Genomic DNA, 19,394 nt, shown 5'->3' with positions numbered 1-19,394 from the left:
TTACCTACCCCCATTCCTAAATTCTAATTTGATTATTAAGTATTTCTACAGCACATGCTGTGCAGAGGGTGCTATCAAACCATACATACTGGACCAAACTTCCTGACGATACTTACCGAAGCGTTACATGAGCAGCCAAGGTTATCTCTGGGGTTTCTTGTGAAGGGGCACTGTATCAGGGGGTGCACCTCTTTGGGATGCTTTGGTGTGTAAACAGGATTCTTTAGAAGGTGGTTAAGACTTCCATGAGTTCCGTTATTAGGAGCCGGTGTCAAATTCAGTAAATCTGCATCATTTCAAGAATGGTAGAGTTACTTAGATGTTTCAAATCAAACAAATAGTAGACTTGTGCCATGATCTTTACTTTTTTAAAACCAAATACATGAGTCCTTTACTCTTTAACTAAAAGAAAAGTATAAAACTCTCTTGAGTTTTAGAGTATTTAAGACTAGGTTCTTTTTAATAGAAATTCTGATATGTATATGCTGTATTTCAGTACAAAATTTCTGATTTTTAAAGTGTACATTAACTACAGTCACCACCTGTTGAATGCATATTTTCTGCCAATCATGGTGCTAACATATTTTCTTATTTATTCCCCAAAATAATTTTATAAGTTATCAATATTTGGTAGATGAGTAATCAAAGTGTTTTGCCCAAGTCTCAAAGTTACTAACTAAACGATCTAGAATTCAAAACCAGCTTTGTCTAAGACTCACGCTCTTAAATGTGATAACAGCAAATACTTATGTAGTAAGCACTTACTATATGCCAGGTGCTGTTTTAAGTATTTTAGGATATATTAACTCGTTTAAACTATATAGACTCCCACCAAAAGAATTATAGTTAAGACATGTTTAAGGTTTTGTAAATGCCTAGGACCATTATGAGAATAAGAAATTAATATTTAAAACACAATGCTTCACCATAAAAGGACTACTTCAGAAGGTACAAAGTAAACCAAGAATATCCCTAATGGGTCCTCCGTCATTTCTACAACCTTGACATTGACTTACATTCAACCATTATGGCTACCAGAAGTTCCACAAGTTTTGTTCACCTTTCACTGCCCTCAATGTCTTTTCTCTGGCTTCTATCACTGCTCTGAGTCAAGAATCAAATAATTAAGCCAAGGGTCTAGGAAAGTGCTGGGCACTGGGGGTGTGCAGACCACCCTGCTGTGAGTGGTGTACTTTAACCAGCAAGCAGCCTAGTGGAACAAACAGGTAAGTAATAAGATGACATGTTCCCCACATTTCTTCAGTGAGTCTGAGTCAGGAAGAAGGTAAAAATGTGTCTTGCCTCACCATCCTCTCCACAAAGGTGCCTACAATGTGACCTGCTTTTGACAATCCTATTTCAGGTCTGTTTGCAGAAGGGAAAAAAGCCACCTGTTCACACTTACCACACATTAAGTTATAGACTTCAATGTTTTCAAAGGTGTCAACCTCAATGCCATGCTTGAATCCAGGTCCATAGCCAACAAAGAGGGCCTACATGGCCAAAAAAGGAAGTTTATCAGTGCATTTCAGCTGTCTGCAGGTTAGTCCAAAAAATTCTGTTATCCAAATTGTACATATACAAACTGGTTATGATAAGATAAGAGGAAAACTACCATGCTCAGTGGACTTTGTGGGAAAAATAGTTTTAACTCTATCACACATATAATCTAAGAACATCTAGGATATGGCTCTTAGTTTTACTACAATTCTTGACAATCAGAACAGAATGAATGATAAATTTTTTTTTCATCTATGACATTGAATATAAACTTCACCCTGCCCACCTTACACAGTGCTGCAGGGATCAAATTAGAAAATTACTATAAGTTTATTTTGAAAACGTTAAAGTGCTGGGTAAATGTAAGATATTAATCTCTTCTAAGAACATAAATATGATACTTTCTTATCTATCACTAGCTTTCTTAACTGTAAAGCAATATTCTTAACAGAGCACAAAAAAACATGAAAAATAATTATTAGAAATACAATAGGAGATACGTCATATGCTTATGAAACATGAATATAAAAGTTTATTACTGTTTTAATTTTTATGGATTTAGGGGTATGAGTACAGTTATCTTTCATGGATACATTGCATAGTGGTGAAGTCTGAGCTTTTAGTGTTACCCATCACCAGAACAGCGTACACTGAACCCAATAAGTGGTATTTCATACCTCACACTCCTTCCACCTTCCCACCTTTAGGGAGTCTCCAATATCTATTATTCCACTCTGTACGTCCGTGTGTGCCTACTGTTTAGCTACCACTTACAAGCGAGAACATGTGGTTTTTAGTTTTTTGTTTGAGTTATTTCACTAAGGATAATGGCCTCCAATTCCATCCATGTTGCTGCAAAGGACATGATTTCATTCCTTTTTATGGCTGAGCAGTATTCCACGATATATATATATATATATATATATATATATATATACACACACATATATATATACATATACCACATTTTTAATCCATACTCCATTGATAAATATTTAGGTTGATTCCATAACTTTACTTCTGTGAACAGGGTTGCGATAAACATACAAGTGCAGGTGTCTGTTTGATAAAATGGTTTATTTTCCTTTGGGAAATCCCAGTAGTGGGATTGCTGGATTAGGGGTAGTTTCATTATTATTTCTTTGAGAAATCTCTATACAGTGATCCACAGAAGTTGTACTAACTTACATTCCCTTCGACTGTGTATAAGTATTCCCTTTTCTCCACATCCTTACCACATCTGTTGTTTTTTGACTTTTTAGTAATAGCAAATGAATATAAAAGTTTAACAAAATTCTCTAATGTTCAAAGAAAAATAGCTTTATGAAAGTATGTTTCATTAATTCTCATTCACGACATATAATCACAGTCTGTTTTCAAGTATAAAACTTTGTATATCATTTTTTCTTTAGATTCAATTCAATTAAGTGTAATAGGTTTACTCACTTGCATATTTGAAAATATATTGTCAGAGCCATGAAATCCACTTCCACAGTATTTCCTTTCTGAGGGATTCCTAATGTTGACATAAATGAATTAAAAGTGTAAAGTCCTTTCATAAACATAACATTATTTTCATTAATAAAAAGTATATGACTATTTTGTTAAACCAACACAATGGGTAAATAAAACCACCTGGCTTTGAAAAGCATTAAGAAGTCACTTCTATCTTTTATTTCATGGACAAGCAAACTATAAGCAATATAGTAGACAGAAAAAAAACCACCAGCATCAGGACAGAAGTGGTTTTGAACACTAGCTGTGTGATTAACTGCCCGTGAATTTAGATAGATTTAACTATCATCTTTGATTTCAATTTCTCCTGTTAATTATTTGTAAAAATTCAATGATGTAGCCTAAAGAAATGCTTCCAACATGGTGTTTAGATATTTACTAAATATTAGTTCTCTCATGAAGATAGGACCATTTCTCCTTTCATATTCTTTTTTTTTTTTTTTTTTTTTTTAAACTAAAAGCCCAGCTCTCCAATAAGAGTGGAGACAGCATAATTCTGTTTACTGAACTTTGGTTCACTGCTTAGGTTTTGCTTGACAGGGGTATGTATCATGACCGGCTTCTTGGCAACCACCAAAACAGTTAATGAACAAATTGTGAGATATTAACACTATTAACTATCCAAATAATTCGTCAAACACACCAATCAACTAAAGTTTATTGATGGATTAGTATGAGAAGAATGAAAACACAACTGTGTATAATGAAGATAGTTACTCTATTATAAAGTAAAGTGCTTTCACCAACTGTTGGCTGGGCTTTGGCAGCACAATTAGACATACTGTAATGTGTAGAAGACTTGCAATGGCAAGTGGTAACAAACGTAGATTATAAGAAGTAATCAATATAGATATGAAAAGCCAGACCAGTGATTCTTAGCCAAGGATGGTCTGGGTGATCCCTCCTTCCCAAGGGACTTTTGGCAATGCTGAGGGACATTTTTGGTTGTCACATTAGAGAAGAAGTGCTACTTTCATCCAGTGGGGAGAAGTAAAGGATCCTTGTCAAATATCCCACAATGTGCAGGACAGCTCTCCACAACAAAGAATTATCTAACTCAAACATCCATAGGCCGACATTAGAAATCCTGAGTTAGAGTGAAGAGAATCATACTTAACACAGTTTTCACATAACAATATTGTTAGAAAGGGCCCAGTGGTTACCCTGAATCACTAATCGATCAGGTTAAGTTTACCTGGGAGACTGTCAGAACTTACAATGCAAGTTGCCACTGAGGGTCCAAATAGAATGTCAAGGGCTCAATTCTATCACTCTTAGCAAAGTGCAAACGCTTAGGTAAGAAATGTTTCAGGTAAGGTTTGAAGTGTTGGTTTGGTTCCCGGCACTAAAATTGCAAACAGCAAAGAAAAAGTATTATTTCCCTGTTATCTAAAGTGTCAAAATTTCACATGAATTTTTTTTTCACAAGCATTTCATCAGCCGGCCCAATAAGTCAGATGAAAAAACAGCTAAAAGTTCTTACTACTTGTAAAATGTAAAAGGTAAATCTTCCAAACTACTTGAAATATTTAGAGGAAATCATAATTATCACTGCATAAAAGCCCCAGAACTCAGACAGTGTCACTAGATTATATTAAGTTACCACTGATGGTTCTATTTTCAAACATCCTTATAACTGCAATTTAAGAGTTTTCTTGCAGACTTAAAACGTGTGAGTATAAAGATAACTCAGCACTAGTATAAAAACTTATTTTTTAAGGCATAAAAAAAGACTGGAAGGAAATATATCATAATGCTAATGGTGTTTATGGTGATACAGCCGTATGGTTTTTCCTTCTACTTTAAAAATTATTTCTTATAAATAGTTTTAAAATTATTTCTTCTTCTCATATAAATTTCATAATGCCAACAGATAAATTCTTTAAAAATTTTCAAATCTACATTATTGGGACACAATCTTAAAGATCTTTAAACTACACAGCATTTCCATGTTGGCCCAAGTTACTAAAATATTCTAATCCTTCAATCCCAATAATAGATGCTGAAACTTTTCTCTCTATATATTATACAAAACTAAAAATAACTAGATAATGGAAAATAAAGATACTCACAGAAAGATTTCGGGCAATGCCTTCATAGTTAACTGGAGGGGAACAAACATAAGAATTAATAGTTGATTGTATGCTATAACTAAAACATAATACAAAAATATAGAATGTCAGATCCAAACTCTATATTTAAATACCAAGGCAGGTTTTAAAGAGTTCATTTAAGTCATTACATTGTAGCCACTGAAAGGAATTAGACAGACCTTTAGGTATCACTCTGTAATGACACCCATGATATAGTGTCATATTGTTAAACAAAAAGACAAGTTACAGAACATCTACGTATCCACCCGTCTGTTAACCCACATATCCATTCATCCATCTAACTATCCATCCACCTGTCCAACCATCTTTCCATCCGGTTAGTAACCAATATCCATCCATCCCTCAAAGTATCTATCCATCTAGGTCTGGTATGGTTTCACTGGGTAAAAATAAAAACTGTATGTGTTTTGTAAAGCTGATTTGTACCTCTAATTCCCTAGGAAATACTCAACAACAAAAATAATTATTTGAATATCACAATTATCTGGAAAGACATAATCCAAGCTTAACAACGGTTGTTTCTAAACAATGAGTTGTCAAGTAGGAGGACTTCAGGTGGGAAGCTGTTACTTTTTACTTTGTATACTTCAATATTCAATGACAGTTCTAGAATTTTCAAATAAGAGGGGTATGAGGAAACTTCAAAGAGAAGGCAAGTAGACTAATTTAAAAACAGAATTTGCATAGTAAGGCCATGGATTTACTTAGGGTACTTTCTACTACAAATCAATAACTGTCTAGCTTCCCAGATTTTATTTTAGCCAAACATTACATAAATTGGAGAAAATTATCCAGATAAGAGTATACATTTTATATACATATATTGCATATATTTATGTAAAGTGATATACATATATAGTTTTTGCTTTAATTTGGGAAACTTGAGGGCCTAACTGAGATAAGGGTATGGTACAGCTTAGCTATCCCATCCCAAACATCTCTGGAGACTGCTATTGCCCTAGAGTTTTTTGTTTTTGTTTTTGTTTTTTTTTTTTTTAGATGGAGTCTCTCTCTGTCACCATGCTGGAGTGCAGGAGCGTGATCTCAGCTCACTACAACCTATGCCTCCCAGGTTCAAGCGATTCCTCAGTAGCTGGGACTACAGGCATGTGCCATCATGCCTCCCCAGTAGCTGGGACTACAGGCATGTGCCATCATGCCCAGCTAATTTTTGTATTTTTAGTAGAGACGGGGTTTCACCATGTCGGCCAGGATGGTCTCGATCTCTTAACCTTGTGATCCGCCTGCCTTGGCCTCCCAAAGTGCTGGAATTACAGGTGTGAGCCACCATCGTGCCCGGCATATCTGTATAGTTTTTAGAACAGGTTTTATAACAGTCATGTACTACTTTTCTAAATTAAAAAAATACTAATTAAAACTTGGTATTAGGCATACGCAGCCTGTACTTTGTAACACTGTGTAAATATATCTGCATAACCATTTTCCTGCAGTGAAATGTATTTTCCTCATTAATAGTCAATAGTATCTATCTATTGAAACATATCTTACCAAAAAGCCCAACCTAACCCAATTCTGATAATTGTCAGAAAAGCTTATTCTATTTCTGTTTCAAAGTTAACTATATCAAAAAGACACAAAATTTGCTCTACACATCTGAAAGTTATGGATGGTAATCAAAAAGAGAGGGAGGTAACAGAGGTGGAAACAGTTATGAAATACACTTGACTGACAAAAGAATAAATATTTTAAAACATCTTTTGGCAGTTTATGTTCCACATGTAGTCAAGAGAGAATGTGAAATTCAATTCTTCCCTATTTAAAAGATACATTCTTTATTGTTTCTGAAATGGTTTAAGGGAGGATAGGAATCAATTGCCTATAGAATTAATCATTTCTGCCAGCATTCCTCCTCACAACAGGATATTATTCCCAAACTAAGTAATTTTAATGGAGTGTCATTAATTTATTAAACTTGAATAAATGTAGTTGGATTTTTCTCTTAAACTTTTTTTCTAGTATAATCTTCATTCTGATACACAAGTAAAACACATACTTCAACATAAAATTGCACTAAGCTCATCAAATACTATGCTTAGTCCATGAATAACCAATAGGTAAGTTGTGTTCTCACATCCAGTCCCATAAAATCCATTTGTGTACAAAAGATCTGCATTGGAGATTTAATCATGAAAAAAATTAACTCTGATTCCCTTTAGTTTAGGGATATAATGATTTAAAGGAAGGTATTCTTTTTTTTTTTTTTTTTTTTTTTTTGAGACCAAGTCTCACTCTGTTGCCCAGGCTGGAGTACAATGGCATGACCTTAGATCACTGCAACCTCCACCTCCTGGGTTCAAGCGATTCTTGTGCCTCAGCCCCCCGAGTAGCTGGGATTACAGGCATCAGCCACCAAGCCAGGCTGATTTTTATATTTTTAGTATAGATATAGTATAGTATCATATACGTATTTTCAGGGTTTCACCACATTGGCTAGGCTGGTCTCGAACTCCTGACCTCAGGTGATCCGCCCACTTTGGCCTCCCAAAGTGCTGTGATTACAGGCGTGAGCCACCGTGCCCGGCCTAGAGGAAGGTGTTCTTAATATGACCATATTCAAAGTTATCACAGAGATATACTTACATGAATAGTATTTATCTGGGACATCAGAGGGTCTCAGTCGAGCTGCAGGTCCATAGATAACTTTAATATTTTTAACATCCCCCAAATATTTATTCAGATATATGTATTTCTTACAACTGCCTTGTTCCATGCCTAGGAGAAAAAAAAAAAATCCCAAAACATGCTGTAACTTTAACAAAAAAATGTAATATGCAGAGCAGAATTCCCTTCACTTCCAGAGTTAAATTGATTAAACAAGGGTGTGTAGCACTCATATTAGTTGAACATCTGATAGGTAAGACAGAATTTCAGCTGTACCTATCGCTTCACTTTTTTCAAAATCTTTTTCATCACCCAAATTTAGTTTAATGTTTCTTTTTATTTATATATTACAGTATCATCTTGTGAGCAAAGAAGAATGTCTTATCACAGTTTTAGACTGAATGTGGAAGCCCAGTTATTTGCCCCAAACCATCTGGGAGTGGATGTGTATGATTCACTCTCATTCCAAGACTGGAGCTTCTTTAGCATGTAACTTCTTAGGACTGCTTCTAAACACAGATTTCTATAATTATTTCTGAAGCAAACAACAAGAACAATAACAAAAAGAACCTATTTTCTACTTTCTGTAGGCACACTGCTCCTATAGTCCCCAAACTGTACACAAGCATGCTACAAAGATCACAGTAAGTACAAGTGAAATTAAAATACTATCGAAATTAATATACAATGCTTCTAAAGTCAGATTTATCATGCCAAAGAAAACTGAAGGCTGGGCACGATGGCTAATGCCTGTAATCTCACCACTTTGAGAGGCAGCTGTGGGAGCTTGAGACCAAGAGTTCGAGACCAGCCTGGTCAACATAGCAAGATCCCATCTCTACCAAAAAAAAATTCTCTTTATTAGTCAAGGCACATGCCTGTAGTTCCACTACTCGGGAGGCTGAGGCAGGAGAATCACCTGAGCCCACGAAGCTGAGGCTGCAGTGAGCTGTGATCATGCTACTGCACTCCAGCCTGGGTAACAGCGTGAGACTGTCTCAAAAACAAAAAAAGACAATTGAAGACATAATGATCAGTTCCAAGTAAATCTAAAATTGTAGAGTTATAAAAATTCAATGTTAAAAATGTATATTTTTTAACTATTCAAATTCTTGGTGTATTCCTTTCTCAGATCAGAAGATTGGTACATTGTGGTTGATAGGCACTTAGGTTTCTGTGAATTCTGTGTTTCACTTATATTTTATATTTAATGTATTTTTTTCCTAAAGACTTTCCACAAGAAACTACATTTTTTAAAAAGAATTCACTATAACATTCAGAAGAAATTAGGAAACAATCAAGTAAACTTTGTTCAGCCCTTTATCCTGAAGAGCAAATAATGCAAATTCAGATTACCATGATCCGAAATAAGGATGAGGTTCAGGCATCTGTGCAAGTTCAGCTCTTTCAGACCATCCATCAGCATACCAACCATATTGTCAACCCTCTGCAAGGCTTTGATGACCTAAGAATGGGAAGCAACAACCTCATGCGATGCATTCCACACTAATGGCTATTTATACATAAAGCTATCTCTGTTAAAAAGAAAAAAAAGAAGAAGAAAAAGAAAGATAGATAGATAAGGGCCAGTGGATGCAACTAGGATGAGCTGATTCACATTAGACTAAGACAGGTCAGGGTCAGAGATACAAAGAACAGTAAATAACTGCAGATCATTAACAATGCAAGAGTCCTAATTCTATACATGTTCAACTTGAAGTTTTGTGAATGAGATTAGCTGATCTATTAGTTCTCCCTTCCCGAGGTCGGAATGCTACTACTTAAATTAGACCCAACTTAAGCCAAAATAATAATAGCTCAAATCTACAGTGTTTGGCCAGAAACCAATATGTTCTTAATTACCACTTCATTTTCCTCAATTAATTTCTTCTTATACTTTCTGATCATTTAAATGGTCACTGTATAAATACGTTTCCTAATTTTCAAAACTGTTCAAATTATTCATGAAATGCTTCTATAATTCAATGTATTTAATTTTCTAAATTAGAACTCATAGGAATACAACCCTTTATTTCCTTACAAACTGCATGTATTTTACATATGAATATCACAGGAACACAGAATGACAAATGATATTGGCAAATTGCTTTCCGGCACTCATTTTATCCTCTCTCCTTGCAAAAACATTTCAGAAAAATTCTTGTGCAGTTTTGTGTGTTTTCTGTAACATGTGGAATCAGTTTAATCTTTATTCATTGTCAGTATATTTCACTGTAATATAAGATAAGCTCTTTCACTGTAATAGGAAACAAGACAAGGTCTTTTATTCAAAGATATCCAAGCAACATGAATTGGAATTTTTAAGTATTAAGATAAAGTGGGTTTTGTTGTGCCAGTAATGCTGGAGTTTACAGAGTTTGCAAATTGATGGATATGATTTGAAAAGTAATGGGCTCAATCTTAAATGAAGATGAGTCAGAAAAGCAGGTGCTTTGTCACATTGTTAGTGAATTAGAAAAGGTAGCAATGATTTTAAAACGTATGTAACCTTAAAAACAAGTATAAAACAATCGTTGGATTTTTCTGTAGCCAAACTGACCCAGACATGAGTCTTCGGTATCAGTGACTTTAGTGAAAGAGCAAAAATCAAACTAGCATGTAGCCAATTGTTCAAATCAAGACAACAGCTACAAGAAACTTTTCCCTTTGACCAATTATGACATGTCCAAGTTGCTGGCATGCATCTTCCTTATCCTCCCTCTAAGCCAGGAGTATTTCTGCTAAGTTGAAGGACAGAATGAAAGGAAGGCACAACGGAGTTACTAACTACAGTGGAGCTGCTGGAGATGGATTTTGATGGAAAGAATACAAAAGGGTAAAAACAGCCCTAGGTGAGGGTCAACTTCCTTCTCTCTTCACTCTCTTTTATCCAAGGTGATGTGATCCAGGCAGTACCTACTTTTTAAGAGGGGCAAATCTAGGGCAGACCCAGGGAAAGGGAAATGAAGGGAAGATGGTTTAGGCAGCTGTTGTAAATTCAAGCGAGAAAAATAAGGATGCTTTTTTTCCCTCCCTCTGCTGTTGCTGAATTAGGCAAGCAGCACCCTCAAAAACAGGGATCATGACAGACATGTCAGAGTCTCGACTCTGTGCTGAAAAGTCCTTAAGGCTCACCGACTATCCAACCTGGGCTACCTGGGCGGGAGAACTGATAGGAATTTGGGAGTGAAGCCCTAGAAATTAAGAAAGAGTGTTTTTTTTTTTTAAATAGTCTATGACCCCCTTGGAATCACAAGCGGCACAAGATAACTACACAAGGATTCAGACAGGAGGGATCCTGGCAATACCTTTTTCCACTTTCATCATGACCCAAAATAGTCAAGATTCTTACTTTTTACTTCCTTTCATATCTTAGGTCACAGACAAAATATATCAGAAGGAAAGTCAACTTAGAGGTACAAGGAAATATGCTCAAATCATTTTCTTTTTCTTTCTCTCTTTTTTTTTTTTTTTGAGACAGAGTCCCACTCTGTCGCCCAGGCTGGAGTACAGTGGTGCAATCTCGGCTCACTGCAACCTCCCACTCCTGGGTTCAAGTGATTCTCTTGCCTCAGCCTCCTGAGTAGCTGGGATTATGGACACACACCACAAGGCCTGGCTAATTTTTTTGTATTTTTAGTAGAGACAGGGTTTTGCCATGTTGGCCAGCTGGCGTCAAATTCCTGACCTCAGGTGATCCACCTGTCTCGGCCTCCCAAAGTGCTGGGATTACAGGTGTTAGCCACCGTGCCCAGCCTTCAAATCATTTTCTGTTCTAATGCTTCCCATGTTCCAAAATACTAGGTTGGTGCAAAAGTAATTGTGTTTTTTTGCCATTAAAATGGTAACAAAAATGATACGGCCACGTGAAAACTGAAAGCAGTGTTTGCTGTTTTAAAGTGCTACACAGATTAAAAACATAGCTAGGAGCTGGCTAAGTTCCTGAAAAGGTGTCAGATCAAACGAGATGTTACATTGAAACTGTTAGTCCATGAGCTGTTTCATACCTCTAGTTTCCTCGGAAATACTCAACAAAAACAATTATTCAAACATCGCTATACTTTTGATAAAATCTCCCATCCTTCTATGGGACCTCTGTTGTAAGCATGGTCTCAGGTGGCCAAAGCATATCTCCTAAGCAAGAGAGTTCAGAGGAGGCTTCCTCTACTATTTGACTTATTACCCTGTATTTTCTACTGGAGGTTTAGCTGTTTACAACATTCTCAAAAAGCACTTAGTATTTAGGCCAAGGTAGGGGGCAATGGAGTGGATAAAGGCTTTCACATTGAAAATATAGAAGCTAATTCATCATCAGTTCAATTTAGCACTGTGGAAAACACAGGCTAAACAATTCTCCCAACTCTTGTTGTGTTTAAAGTGCATCCTTTTATTTAGTAATATTGTGTATAATACTTGCTTTTTCCAGAAACCATAGAATCTTACAGAATGGTCCAGCAGCCTCCTTTAAAGCAAGGTTCAGTTTGATGACTGGGTTTAATGAAATAATTACTGATAAAAATGTACTTACTTCACTGCTGACTGGTCCATATGAATGACCTGAAGAATCTGGTTCTTCTAAATACAGAGTGTAAAAGTGTGGTCTAAATCAAACAGTATCAAAATGTAATATTTTACGAACACATTGAAAAACAGAATGGAAAAAATAATTCATCAACTGATAGGGATTAAATTTTATAACACTGGGGTAACAGCTCTACTGAGAAACAATTTACAACTTTGAAATTCTTCAAAATGTGGTATGACCATTTAAGAATTTATTTCGATATAAAACAGCATAGCAAATAGCAAAGTTTTGTTGTAGTCTGTTTTTAAAATAGTATATCATTTCTACAAAATGAAGTATTTACAATAGAAATTAATTGCCTACAGACCTTTCATCTTTAGGAAGCTGTAGCCACTGAAGAACAGCCAAAATCCTTTCTTCAAATGGTACTGAACTAAAATTTAGAACAAACAAAAATAAAAGATGTCTGACAATTGTTTGGGTTTAAAATACAGGTTTTTTTTTTCATTGAAAATGTCATTAAGAACTACTAAAAGCTATTTCACATCTATTGTGTTGGAAATCAAGTAAGAGTTTTATTTGAAAAATTTATTTTCCCAGTGAAGGAATGAAAGTTAGGTTTTACACAGATAAAAGTTGCAACTGGATTTAAAACTTTGCTTGCTATCCTCTACTTGAGGATAATATTCATGGGCCTGAAAACAGTCACTGCATACCACATGAATAACTCATGTGTTAATATACTTTGCAAAGCATACAGCACGAAGCACTCACTCACTGATGAGTCAGCACAGCTGTGAAGCAGGCACCTGAGAAGCAGATAGCAGTTCTCCAGGCAGTATTTCCTGAGCAGAATTGACTATGCCTTATGCCTTCCTCTGGACACAGGCTTTGTTTACACACCTCTAATCAGAGTTCTTGCCACATCCAAGTACAATTAGTTGTGTACTGTTAAAAAGCCAACAGACCATATACTATTAATCTTTGAATCCCCCATTCTTAGTACATAAACTCTTTTTTTTTTTTTTTTTTTTTTTTGAGATGGAGTCTCACAGTGTTGCCAGGCTGGAGTGCAGTAGCGTGTTCTCGGTTCACTGCAATCTCCGCCTCCCAGGTTCAAGCAATTCCTCTGCCTCAGTCTCCCAAGCAACTGAGACTACAGTTTTTTTTTTTTTTTTCTTTTTCTTTTTTTTTTGTATTTTAGTAGAGATGGGGTTTCACCGTGTTAGCCAGGTGATCTCCCGACCTCATGATCTGCCCGCCTCGGCCTCCCAGAGCGCTGAGATTACAAGAGTGAGCCACCATGCCCAGCCCATAAACTCTTAATTACTGTCCATGGATTAAAAACAGTGGCAAATAAGAAGGTGAAGAAGAGGCATTGCACTGTGCTCACGGAAGCCATAAAGAACACAAACTAGCATAAGATCACAAGGAAAACTGCTATGCATTTCATGTCTGGGATTTAAGATATTTTCTCTTCATCCTTCTAAATGCATTGTATTGATATTGTGACAGAAATTTTATCATTTAAAAATAAATAAAATTATTTCAGTAATCTTGCTCAAATGGGTCAAAGAGTTTCTCCTAGTAAAAAGTTTTTGTTTTTTTCTCAATGCATTATGGATCTCAAATACCACACAGAGGTTAATTCTAATCCATTTCATACATTAGAAAGCATATTTACTAATTTAGAAATGGAAATTTTTGTATTTTTAGTAGAGATGGGGTTTTACCACGTTGGCCAGGCTGGTCTCGAACTCCTGACCTCAGGTGACCCACTCGCCTCAGTCTCCCAAAGTGCTGGGATTACAGGTGTGAGCCACCGAGGCCGGCCCACTTCTCTAGTTTTACTGTCCATTTACCATGTATCTAAACTCTTTGAGAAAGAGTTCTTCAGTTCTCATTTTTCAGTCAACATATCACTCAAATGCTAAAGCTTAGGATTTGATAAAAAGGAGATTACATAAGAATAAGCTGTTCTATGTTACAGATCGTAGAAAAAGTTCATTTCACATACCCATTATACATTTTATAGATGTCTGGGAAAATTCCATTAATTTCCACATCTGATCCTGGCCAGAAAAATGTGCCAGACTTGAGGCCTTGATACTTAGCTGTGACCCAAATCTGGAGCAGATAATGAAGGAAAATTAAGAAATCATGCAAACATTCATCTCTCATGAAAGTATGTGTTCATGCAACACCAATGAATTCCTCTCTAGTACTAGAATGTTTTTAAGGTCAACAAGCTGCAGCACTTAGATCACAATAATCATGTAATATGACTCGTAAGCAGCAACAAGATATTAAATAGTCAGAGATTAACTCCTGCAGCTTTTGGAGCTATTCCCCTAATTGACAGTTTTCTCTAAAAAGAAAAAAAAAAATTCACAAATATACATGTCTTTAACTTGCTGAGATATTTGTGTATGTAACTAACATTTATTAAGCACTTATTATTGCCAATCATGGTTCTAAATAGTATTCCTACAAGCATCCTACATTATTAATTTACATAATCCCACAATAATCCTACGAAGTAGTAAACAATAGTATCTACAGTATAGATACGATAAAACGGAGGCAGAAACAGAATGATTTGTCCAAAGTCACACAGCTTTAAATGTCAGAGCTAAAATTTGAATTCATAACCTGCAAACTCTTATGCTCTCTGTCCTTCTAAGAGGAATATCGTGATTATTTAAATAGACCTTATATAATTAGTGTGGCAATTTAAAAAATTGTGGCAACTTTAAAAAAATTTTTTTTAAATTATGGCAATTTTTAAAAGTAAATTGGAGAATTGGAGAATTTTAACAAGTAAAAAAGAGAATACAGCTAAATCACAATTGGAAAGAACCTCCCAAATTAGCACACGTAAATCAAACCAAGACTTTCAAAAGCAACATAGTTTTGTGTAGATCAAAGTTATTACCCCCATACTACTGCTTTATGCTACTGGTAGAAGAAGAATTGCTCAGAAAAGAAAAATGGCCCAGCACAACCCAAATCCACCTCTGAAATAAACTACTCTCCTTTTACGCAATTATACAAGTTATGTTTAGGATTATCAGCGTTCATCTCCATTTACAAAAGAATGGCCACAGACACACTAAATTAAATCGGTTATTAAAAGCTCCAGAGAATCTGGTTATTTTACTCTAATTGAAATAGATGAGAATAATAAACTATTTTAGTAGAAAAACAAAGAACTCACTGGTTCTCCTTTGTACCACTCAGGATTAAATTTCTCTTTACTTTTAAGTGAAAAGGAAGCATTCATTTTGGGATCATACATTTTATTGTCAATTATGCCATGAGATTCTGGATACAACCCCTAAAAAAGATAAAACAGATTATATGCAAGTTGTGTTTACTTAATGTTAAATAAATTCACAGAAAAAAAATCATCAAAAAGAAACCGGTAACTGAAGCCACATGGAATTATAATAAGTTTAAGGAAAGAAAAACAAAAAAATCGGGTAATGGCAAAACACAACCACTTAAGATTTTATGTAGTATTTGTGATTTAAATTATGTAATAGGAGAAAATAAGTTAGTAATACTAAGGATAAAGATCTATATAAAAAAGGCAGCCTTGGCCGGGCCCAGTGGCTCACACTTGTAATCTCAGTACTTTGGGAGGGTGCGGCAGGCGGATCACGAGGTCAAGAGATGGAGACCATTCTGGCCAACACGGTGAAACACGGCAGGGAGCCGAAGGCCTGTGGAACGTGACCAACTCAGCATTCCACTGGAGGCTATATGATCAAACAGCAAACTGTTTATCATGAATGCAGGATGTGGGCAAACTCACACTGCCCTGCCACCAAAAGGTTTGCTGAGGGGCCTCACTCCCTGGCGCCGGGATCCTTGAAGTCATCTATTGAAAAATCTAGCCTATTGTTCAAAGAATGCAGTCTCACAAGCCTGCTGTGAACCAAAAGGCCAACTGACAATTAGCAGACAACCACTCATTATCTCTTTTGCCTAATAAATATGGAGGGCTGTGTAAAGCTCAGGGTCCTTGTCTACTAGAGGCAAGGTACCCCGTGACCCCTTCTTCCAGATATACTCTTTTGTCTTTGTCTTTTATTCCCACATTCCCTGCCTCTGCCACTTTGTTCAGTCCCCCTAGGCCCGTGCAGGCTACAAAACCCCGACTCTACTAAAAATACAAAAATTAGCTGGGTGTGGTGGTGTGCACCTGTAGTCCCAGCTACTTGGGAGGCTGAGGCAGGAGAATTACTTGAACTTGGGAGGTGGAGGTTGCAGTGAGCCGAGACTGCACCACTGCACTCCAGCCTGGTGACAGCGAGAGAGCCCATCAAAAAAAAAAAATGGTAGCCTCTCAAATTTTGAAAACAATGCTGTTATCTTTTTAAACTGCTGCATAAAGCATTTCTGCAGAACAAATTCCTTTTTTGGCGAGGTCCCAGAGTAGCTTGAATCAATATAAGCTAACATACTAATTTTCTGGCTTCAATTCTAAAGTTTAATGAGTTCTACTGTTTTATTTGACTCAAATTAAATCTGGAAACATTGAAACAAAAACAGGATTGTAATCCTATTTGGTGTCAGGCGAAGTGGCTTGCTTAAATTCATCATCAAGATGATTGGAAAGACAAGTTGTGAACACAGGAGTTTGGGACAGTTTTTTGGCTCAAATAAAGTAAGCCTCAAAACTAGGATACAAGAATCACAGAATATTAACACTGAAAGGAAACCAGGAAATTGTTTCTTGAGGTGTTGAGTCATCTCTTTTCACAGATGAGAAAATGGAGACGCAGCCAGTAAAGTGACCTTTCCAAAGCCACAGCTAGTTTGTGGCACAGCAAAGATCAGAACCCGGGTTTCCTTGCTTAACTACATACTGGAAAATAAGTTGTTTTTCTTTTATCTTAAATCTATTCCCTCAAAAAATGCTACAATCCCATCTCACTTCTGCAAACAGATAGAAGTTGAAATGCAGAGCTTACGGTGACAATGCTGTAGTGATTGGGGAAAGTTTTTGTTGGATATACCGGTCTCATGTTTTTAGTATATGTTCCACATTTTTCTAGAAGGGAAAAAAATAAACATTGTTATTAAACACATCTGTCAATTGGCCTACCTCTTTTAGCGGTAGTACTACAGCAGTCTAAATCACGTAAAAAAACTTAGCCCAGGAGGGATTTTACTCAGATAAAAATTCAGGATGAATATAATTATAGAGCAACACTGTGGATACAAATCCAATGTTAAAGATGACTTCATTTTTCTCTTAGTCAGAAAAACATTAAAATAATTAAGCCAATTACCCATAACATTACTTCATTCAAGATGAACAGGTTATAATAAAATGATGCTTGTAAGTTCTTTGATACTACTTCATGATCAAATACCTAAATCATAAGAGGTAGAAAAAGAAAACTGAACTAAGTCTATACATTAAAACAAGGGTGAAGGAGTAGCTGGGAAGACAGTGTCCCAGGCCATAGATCTAGAACCAGTGAACCTTGGACAAACTCAGCTGCTTTAAAGACAAAAGGCATCTGTGGCGTCAAGTCCGAGAAAGCGCCGAAGTCCGACTATTCCTGTTGGCCTGCTGATCTCGTTCTTTTTCTCCTGCCTCTACTATTGAGGAGGGAACACATAACCAACGATTCCAGCGTTCAATACTCCATTTGCCTAAAAATGTCCCTCAAATTGGCATGTGTCTATACTATCTCACTGCCTTCTATCAGTTCAGAATTACAGGCTACATTCCCTAATTATTCAAAGCTAGGGCTTGGGCTCATTGTTTAATGATTTATTGTAAACTTCATATACAGGTACCTCCACCTCTTAACTCTCAACTCACAATGCCGTATTTGGTACCATAGAGACAAGTTCTCCTGATAATGGTAACAAAGGGCTGTATTTAAACTTCAAAGTCCATGGGCCTGCTGGGAAGAACACAGCTTTGTCCATGCAAAGCTAAAGACTTTCTATGCAAAATATTAAAACAAAACAAAACCATCTTCTTCCATGTAGAAATTAAAAACTGAACATTTTTAAAACTCTCCCAAAATTGTTTTGGCACTTCATAAGACAAGCATAGTGACATACATATGAATATACAGAGAGTGATGTTAATGTTGAGTGATGTTAATGTTTAAAGCACCTCACATACTCTAATCTGGTAAAAAATAATCTAGAATTCCAGAAAAATGCTAAAGCAATTGTATTTACTTACTTCTGTTTTGGTCCAGTATTACATTGTAGCTGCTTAAAGGTTGTTAACGTGATTTAAAACTTTAGCATCAATATTAAGAAAACATCATTCTACTATTTTATGGGGAATTTATAGAAAAATCACTTAATTAAGGCCTGATTGAGATTTAACAAAAAAAAAAAAAAAAAAAAAAATTGGAAGAATCCAATTCAATCCAAAGGAGAATACAGAATAACTGACAAATATTCTGTCTGTACTTGTAATATCTCAGAAATACCTTTAGTTTTTAAAATTCTTTTTCTGAAATAAAATATCTATAAAATAAGGCTGGGTGTGGTGGCTCATACCTATAATCCCAGCAATTTGGGAGGCCGAGGTGGGTGGATTGCTTGAGCCCAGGAGTTCGAGACCAGCCTGGGAAACATGGCAAAACCCTGTCTCTACTAAAAATACAAAAATTAGCCAGGCGTGGTGTCATGCGTTTGTAATCCCAGCTACTTGGGAGGCTGTGGCATGAGAATCGCTTGAACCTGGGAGACAGAGGTTGCAGTGAGCCAAGATTGCACCACTGCACTCCGGCCTGGGTGACAGAGTGAGACTCAGTCTCAAAAATAATAATAATAATATTTGTAAAATAAATAAACAAGGGACTTTTTCACAAGGAATTCAAAATTCTGAGAAAGAATAAATACATACAAAAATGGCCAAAGGCTAAAATTCTAAGATAACCAAATTCACTTATTTTTTTTGAAGGACAGCTTCAGAGTAATCGCACTATTAAAGGTAAGTTCCTTACCACCAGGTTCAACTACTTTGCCATAGAAAAGTTTAGTGAAACAATTAGGTTCTGCCAGTACTTTTCCAAGAAAGACTGCCTGCCTAGTCGATCGCACTGAAATCGTGATATTCCAGCAGTAAACTC

The 19,394-nt window shown here is 36.1% G+C and overlaps 1 protein-coding gene across 1 annotated transcript in view; it reads right to left on the bottom strand.

Moving 5' to 3' along the window:
• The window catches only part of ENPP1 (ectonucleotide pyrophosphatase/phosphodiesterase 1), a 79,256-nt gene that overhangs the window by 13,937 nt on the left and 45,925 nt on the right, over positions 1–19,394 (bottom strand). Inside the window, exons 7-18 of the mRNA XM_023230658.1 lie at positions 17,256–17,335; positions 15,494–15,613; positions 14,294–14,403; positions 12,644–12,709; positions 12,280–12,352; positions 9,108–9,216; positions 7,731–7,862; positions 5,088–5,119; positions 4,233–4,360; positions 2,947–3,016; positions 1,406–1,493; positions 117–286 (exon numbers count right to left, since the gene is read on the bottom strand). Coding sequence (XP_023086426.1) covers positions 117–286; positions 1,406–1,493; positions 2,947–3,016; positions 4,233–4,360; positions 5,088–5,119; positions 7,731–7,862; positions 9,108–9,216; positions 12,280–12,352; positions 12,644–12,709; positions 14,294–14,403; positions 15,494–15,613; positions 17,256–17,335 — 1,178 coding nt within the window. The remainder of the gene's footprint in view (positions 1–116; positions 287–1,405; positions 1,494–2,946; positions 3,017–4,232; positions 4,361–5,087; positions 5,120–7,730; positions 7,863–9,107; positions 9,217–12,279; positions 12,353–12,643; positions 12,710–14,293; positions 14,404–15,493; positions 15,614–17,255; positions 17,336–19,394) is intronic.

The sequence above is a fragment of the Piliocolobus tephrosceles genome, chromosome 5 (assembly GCF_002776525.5).
Source record: "Piliocolobus tephrosceles isolate RC106 chromosome 5, ASM277652v3, whole genome shotgun sequence".
Classification (NCBI taxonomy): Eukaryota; Metazoa; Chordata; class Mammalia; order Primates; family Cercopithecidae; genus Piliocolobus; species Piliocolobus tephrosceles.
The sequence above is the reverse complement of the archived record's forward strand: the minus strand, read 5'-3'. Positions and strand labels throughout refer to the sequence as shown.